At 33.2% G+C, this 7,857-nt stretch overlaps 1 protein-coding gene across 1 annotated transcript; it reads right to left on the reverse strand.

Moving 5' to 3' along the window:
• Positions 1–1,469: 1,469 nt before the first annotated feature.
• On the reverse strand, positions 1,470–5,037 carry LOC122276301 (tubulin beta chain). The gene is made up of 3 exons (XM_043085913.1): positions 4,546–5,037; positions 2,931–3,200; positions 1,470–2,386 (listed from the first exon to the last, which is right to left on the reverse strand). Exons 1-3 carry the CDS (start codon positions 4,937–4,939, stop codon positions 1,716–1,718), a joined length of 1,335 nt encoding a protein of 444 aa, XP_042941847.1. The 5' UTR covers positions 4,940–5,037; the 3' UTR covers positions 1,470–1,715.
• Positions 5,038–7,857: the final 2,820 nt, after the last annotated feature.

Here is a 7,857-nt window from a genome sequence, read left to right on the forward strand (position 1 = left end):
TTGATGAAGGAAGTGAGAGATCAAAGGATAGAATAGAATCTCTGTTCTATAAATGAAATGAAACTTGAGTTTGTGAGAATGTGAATGTTAGCAATATGCGTATTTATAGAGAAAAAAGTTACTATTACACTACAAACAAAAAATGTTACCTATTTGAGATAAGACAAAAAAAGTTACCGTTAGATAAAAGACAAAAAATATTACCGTTGGAAAAATGACAAAAAATATTACCGTTGTAAAAAGGACAAAAAATATGACCGCTGGAGAAAGGACAGGTAATATTACCGTTACATCCAATTAAAAAAGTTATAGCATCAATACGTGACTACGGATCCTCATTAATATTTAATTGATAAAGAGTACTCTTCTAAAAAAATTTGTCATCATGTTAGAAAATGCATTAATTTATTAATAAAATTTACTATTTTTATAATACAATTTTTGGTTTGAAAAAATATTGTATTTGGTAGTCAAAATCAAATAAATATTTAGTAGAAAGTGATATTTGAAAAAAAAGATAATAAGACAAAAGAGTTAGTAGTTAAGATTGTAAATGGAAGAGAGAAAAAAAAAGTAATAAAAAAAGAATAGAGAAATATTATTTAATAGAATAGAGATAGGGATGAGAAATGAGATGTAGAAGGTTTTTAGAAGATGAATAAAATTTAGAGATAAATTTAAAGAAATATAATTTTAAATTAAATTATAGAAATGTAGATGAGAAACCGGACGAGGATGCTCTAACAGACAATCTCTTAAAGTGATGCTTCAACAATCTCTCGGAGTCGTACATTCTAAAATTATTGCTTAGCATTTCTCAACCAACCTATTTTTATCTTTTTATTTTTTTAATTTTTTCACCAAAGAAAAGCTAGGAATATCCAATGTCTAGATCTATAACAAAGATCTAAGGAGAAGACGAACTTGAATTTTATTTTAAAAAAAAAAATTTTGTTATTCGACATCTTCATACACCATACTTATTTTTATTTTTATTTTTTTATTTTATTCTTCTTAAATTAATTAAATTTTTCTACTCATCATCGATACACTACACATTTGATAAGAGAAAAAATCAAAATAAAAATAAATGTAATGTTGTGTATGGATACGATAAATAGAATTTAAAAAATAAAATTAAAAAACAAAACATGGAGGGGCATAAAAGATAGACGTGAAAAATGTGAACGTCAAATTGTGGGATTTGCGACCGGTGAATGGCTGGGCACTTGGCAGCGTGTCTGGGGCCGGTGAAGAGCAATATTATGGCACAGCAGCAAACAAGTAGCTGAGAGAGAAAACAGGACAAAAAGGAAAGAGAGCTTAAAATGTAGAGGAAAAAGGGATTCCCAAGGGGATGGGGGATCATATGCATTTCTTTTTTCAATTGAAAATCCTAGGTTCATGTTGGGTATAAAGCCATTGTTTTTCACCATAGCTGATTACAAGTTAAACTCCATAACATGATATACATCGTGAAAATATATATATATATATATAAAATCATATTTAATTATTATAAGACTAGTTCGGTACTTCAAGGAAGAGTTTAGAATCTGCCACTACACACATACATACAAAATTCACATGTCAATCTAACTTGACTGGCCTGCCCAAGAATGGAAACATCATCACAACATCACAATCTCACGCAAACTGGCCCAGAACAGGGATAAAAATTCTCACGCAAACTGACTAAAACCTATAAACATAGATCAAGCTGCAACCTCCTCTTCCTCCTCCTCGTACTCCTCCTCGTCAGCAGTTGCATCCTGGTATTGCTGATACTCGGCAACCAGATCATTCATGTTACTCTCAGCCTCGGTGAACTCCATCTCATCCATTCCTTCACCGGTGTACCAGTGCAAGAAAGCCTTGCGCCTGAACATTGCAGTAAACTGCTCACTAACCCTCCGAAACATTTCCTGAATCGAAGTTGAATTCCCAATGAAGGTAGATGCCATCTTCAGACCCTTGGGTGGGATGTCACATACACTAGACTTGACATTGTTGGGTATCCACTCAACAAAGTAGGAGGAGTTCTTGTTCTGTACATTGATCATCTGTTCGTCAACTTCCTTGGTACTCATCTTACCACGGAACATGGCAGAAGCAGTTAGATAACGACCATGCCGTGGGTCAGCTGCACACATCATGTTTTTAGCATCCCACATTTGCTGGGTCAATTCTGGCACAGTCAGGGCACGATACTGCTGCGATCCTCTTGATGTTAAGGGTGCAAATCCAACCATAAAGAAATGAAGACGAGGAAATGGGATGAGATTGACTGCAAGCTTACGAAGGTCTGAGTTCAGCTGTCCAGGGAACCGAAGACAACATGTGACCCCACTCATGGTAGCAGAGATGAGATGATTGAGATCACCAACTATCATTCAAAAATAAAGGTCAAGGGTCAGCTATGATCTTCCCGTAATATACATATATATATTTATGTTATAAGTATATAACCATCATTCCCATAGCATATAAATATATATATATAATATACGTACACAATGAAAAAAGTTATCTAGTTTTGGGGAAAAAACATAGGAAAAGATAAGACAAGATCTCCATCAACTGTTCACTTGATTAAGAAAAAAGAAACAAAGACAGAAGCAACAGGTAGGTAGTTAATTAGGTAGGAGAGAGATTAGGGACCAACTGATTATAAAAGATCAACCATTAGTGATAAAAGCAACCTACTTCTACTTTCAGATAACCACCACAACTTAGTGACTCATTACCAATAATTATTGAGACACACTGGGACCTATCTATATATTGGAAGGGTAGGCCATGCTATCAAATCATATCCATCTTATGGGCTTGCAGTAATAACATGGTAAACAATATTCACGATAGGGAAACATTTTCAATGTAAGTATGCAATGAGTGTCACGAACTAGAGATACGAACTTTGAACTTACAAGTAGGGGTAGCAAGCTTCAGAGTTCGGAAGCAAATGTCGTATAGGGCCTCATTGTCCAGAACCATGCATTCATCAGCATTCTCAACAAGTTGATGCACAGAAAGGGTCGCATTGTATGGTTCAACAACTGTATCAGACACCTTAGGTGAAGGAAAGACGGAAAATGTAAGCATCATGCGATCTGGATACTCCTCCCTAATCTTAGAAATAAGAAGGGTGCCCATTCCAGAGCCCGTTCCTCCACCCAAAGAATGACAAACTTGAAATCCTGCTCAAAAAATATGGAGTTAGCACAATTCTAAGCCATTAATACGCTCAGAGAGAGAGAGAGAGAGAGTTCATATGGGCTGTAAAAGGAATACCAAGTACAATCACCACATGGGTCATGACAGAATAAAATTTAAGTCAGGATATCTGACAACAATATTTCCAAAAGTTATATTTTCTAGCAATAGATTTTCCTTATGTACTACGGATGGGACCTTGTCCTGGACACCTGGTGCCAATAAAAATCCCTATGTACTGCAACTTTCTTAAGCACCGTAAACATAAATTTCAAATCACAGAAGCAAAAACTAAAGCACAACTTGGCTGTGCAAGAAAAAAAAAATATTATTTGCCAAAAAATTGGGGGTTATAACACATTACATTACAAACAAAATAAAAAATTGACATCACACGTTTACAAGAGTAACACTCGGTTTCATGAAAAGCTAGGCTTCATGAATTATAATTGGGCTACTTCCTCATAATAACAATCCTGCGAGATACTTCAATATTTTAGCAAAAGATTGATTTTTTAGCATCTTTCATACGGACTGTATTATCTGATCAAACATTACAACTCAAGCAATTCAAATCTACCATTAGGTCTAATGCAATTAAAGTAAAAATATTCAGTCAATATATATAATTGCAAAGGATAGTTTCTAGGAAAAATGATAGTTTCTAGGAAAATATAATTCGCTTACCCTACATCTACAAACCTTATTAATTATCAACCAAGAACAGCTCACAGGATTCAGAAAGCGAACCACGCAAAAATTATATTCGTGATCATATATGCTAGAACTATCAATTTACTTACCCAAAAAAAAAAAAAAAATTACCAATTTACTGCAATGAGAAACTACCATGAGAAAACACCACAATTCAACCAACGAAGATATTCAACATGGACTTTTAAATCTATCAATTTACCGCAATGACCAAATGAGGTATAAAACACAACCATTAGGAGCCGAGATTACTACAATTTGAGAACCATCAGATTCTTTGACTAGCAAAAGAGAGAAAATTTGATGACCAAATAAACAAGTACAAATGGGAGAGATCAGAATATGATCCAAGTTTCCTCAAATCCAGAATCCATAAAAATATAATCAGAAACAACAAAAAGAGTTAGAAAGCTAAATAAAATGTGATCAGAACCCACGAAATCAATGAACGATAATTTACATTAAAGGTGAAATTTTTGGGTGGGGAAATTGAGTTTTTACTAAAAGATTTTGTTCCCAAACCTAATCTGCGACTCAAATGCAAAGCACCATCAGATCGCCAGAAAGAAAAACTAATGCGAAGCTAAAAAAAACATGCTACGTAAATCGTATTACCCTGCAGGCAATCGCAGTTTTCGGCCTCCTTCCTGACAACATCGAGGACGGAGTCGATGAGCTCAGCGCCCTCGGTGTAGTGGCCCTTGGCCCAGTTGTTGCCGGCTCCGGACTGCCCGAAGACGAAATTATCGGGCCTAAAGATCTGGCCGAAGGGACCGGATCGGACAGAATCCATGGTCCCCGGTTCCAGATCCATGAGCACGGCACGTGGGACGTAGCGTCCGCCGCTTGCCTCGTTGTAATAGACGTTGATGCGCTCGAGCTGGAGCTCCGAGTCGCCGCTGTACTTGCCAGTGTGGTCGATGCCGTGCTCATCGCAGATAACCTCCCAGAACTTGGCCCCAATCTGGTTGCCACACTGACCACCCTGGATGTGCAAAATTTCTCTCATTGTGGTCGATTTTCTTTCTGCTTTTTCTCGGGAAAGTTTGGGAGCGATCCGCGAGATGGGTTTGGGAATTGTATGGAGCTGGAAATGGACGGTTTGGAGAGTTTGGGTGGAATTATATAGGAAGGGTCTAGCGTGTAAATAGGGAGTGTTAGTTAGGGGTATATCGGGAAATGAGGTTGACCAATGTAAATGATATTTTAGGGGATTTATTTATTTTTTCTTTTTAATTTTGGCTAATGAGTTTTTTACATTTTTTATAACTACTTTTCTTTTTTTTTTTTTAATGTGAATGGTAGTGAAGTAGTATGTGAATATTGTATAATAGTAAAATGATTTGAGTTAAAATATTTTATATAATTTTGAAAAATGAGAGAAAAAATTGAATAAAAATTATAAAATTAAAATATTATTTTTATTTTAAGATTTAAAAAAGTTAAATTATTTTTATATTTTATTTGAAAGCTTACGAAAATTGGAACGATTAGGTAAAAAAGTAGAAAAGTTAAACATTTACAATTGAAAAATATTTATATTGAGTGATACTTAAATGTTGAGATTATATGAGATAAGATAAATTGAAAACATCTCAATGTTTAAAAGGAAGCTTATTCTCTTTGAAAGTGGAAATATCCCTACCTCTGTACCTCACCTTTTTTTTTTCTTTTCATTTTTTCCTTTTTTATAAAATTTTTACTCCTTTAATTTTTGGGTTAGAATTTATTTCTTTGTGGTTTAAAATCAAAATAAACTATAGGAAATTCTTTAAATTGATTGTGTCAATGACATAGTACAATATATTCTCAAATCATTGTTCAGTATACATAAATATATAGACTAGAATCTCCCTTCAAGCATACTCCCTATATCGACTGGCAGCAGTCGCAGAAAATTTTTGAAGTAATCGAGCCTAGAGGCTCCATTTGTTGAAGAGAACGAGCATACTCGAGCCTGAAAAAGCCCTGCTCAAGCCTAAGATGAACGCAAAAGAGTGTTGAGGATGAACTGAGAAGAAGCTGTGTAAAATGTGGTGAAAATTCTATCACTTTGTGGTGGAGACGGCGACGACAACATCAATGGAGCATTGGTGGTGTTAGAGGTGGAGGCAGAGGAGGATACAGAGGGAGAGGTGTGCCTGGGTGGGGCCAAGGAAGAGGACTTTATAGAGGGAGGGGGAGAGGCAAGGTTGGGGACTCGAAGGAGGATGCGAATGCATTGGAGCATATGAAATATCATGTGTTTATATTTGGCATTGATGGACTTAACGGAAGTAACCGGAAAACAAGAAAATTAATGAAAAAACAATAAAATTGATAGTAGCAGTTCGATAGTTACTTATAAAATAATATATATATATATATATATAATTTTAAAATATGGCCCAGAATTTGAAGATTTTTTTAAGGGAAAAGATGAATTAAATGTATCAAAGTTCATATGAAAATGTAATGAGTTTTGACCGATTAAAACTCAAAGTCCTTTTCAGTTTTCTCATGGTAAGAGTCATGAAATTATTAAGATTGGATGCCCCTCAAATTAAAATTATTAAATTGTAATTCTGGATAATGATATACTTACAATTATTTTTTATAACTTATTTTACAATCAACTAATACATTAACATTATTTCATTAAGAATGAATTGATTCTTAGAAATGTTATTTATTATCCCTATATCACATACTAATATGTGATTTGTCATTTTTATCCTTTTATTTAAATATATATTTACATATCAATATATATATATTTAAATAGAATGATAAAAATAATAAAATATATGTTGATATGTAATATAAAAAATAATAAGTAGGATTTTTTAAAACTAAATCTCAATGAAAAATAATTAGTTCATAACAAACCATTTTTTTTTTTAATATAAAAAAACCCAAAAAAAATATTCAATACCAATACCAATACCAATCCCATTCACAATCTCATTTTATTGCTAAATAAAGGTGGTGCATGATTTTGATGTATAGTTTATTCCTTCTATTTATGTTATCAGTGGAGGAAGAGAGACTTAGGAAATCATGCAAAAAGGGGACCACCAAAACAATGGAATCATAAATAGGGGTAGTGAGGATAAAGACTTTATCCTAAAGTCTGCCTTAGGATAAAGTAGCCTACTTTGTCTTTGTCTTTGTCTTGTCACTCAATTCTCATCCCTTTCAGGCTTTCAATTCTCACTATCTCCATTTATCCATGATTAATTTTATGTATTACACATTATAAATATTTTAATTTTTTTATAATCAATATATGATATGTAATAATAAATACAACAATTCAATTCATTTAATAAAAATAAAATAAAATAATAAATAATAAAAATAATATTAAAATATATAAAATATATAGTGTGAGATGATGAGTACCATCCCTCTTCATCTAATACTTCTATTTTTACGAATCTTTTTATGTGTCAATCAATTTTTCTTAAAATATTTAAAACCATTTAAGTAAAAAAACGGAGGTCCATTTTAATTTAATTTATCTTTTGTATTTTATTTCACTAAAATTAAGACTAATAAATAGATAATTTTTTTTTTACATGAAATATTACTTTTGTGTTTAAAAGATGCCTGGATTTGAAAATAATCTTTAAAAAAAAAAAACACTCAAAAAAGTTTTACAAACCAAGCATGGAAATTCATGACAACCTTTGATTTTCAGATCCAACACAATAGAATAAAATAAAATAATAAATTACCAATAAAATAAAATAAGGTAAAGGTATTACATGTGCCTATTGTCCTATGACTCCTATGGTTGGGGTTCAATTCCCCCTCAACCAAGGCCCTACCCAAAAATTAAAATATCTTACCATATGACCTATGGCTCGACCCATTCATTAGAGGACGCGCTATTAGTGTTGTGGATTCTGTATTGAGCCCAAACCTAAATCTTGGGTTGGGTTT

Source organism: Carya illinoinensis, chromosome 9 (assembly GCF_018687715.1).
Source record: "Carya illinoinensis cultivar Pawnee chromosome 9, C.illinoinensisPawnee_v1, whole genome shotgun sequence".
NCBI lineage: Eukaryota > Viridiplantae > Streptophyta > Magnoliopsida > Fagales > Juglandaceae > Carya > Carya illinoinensis.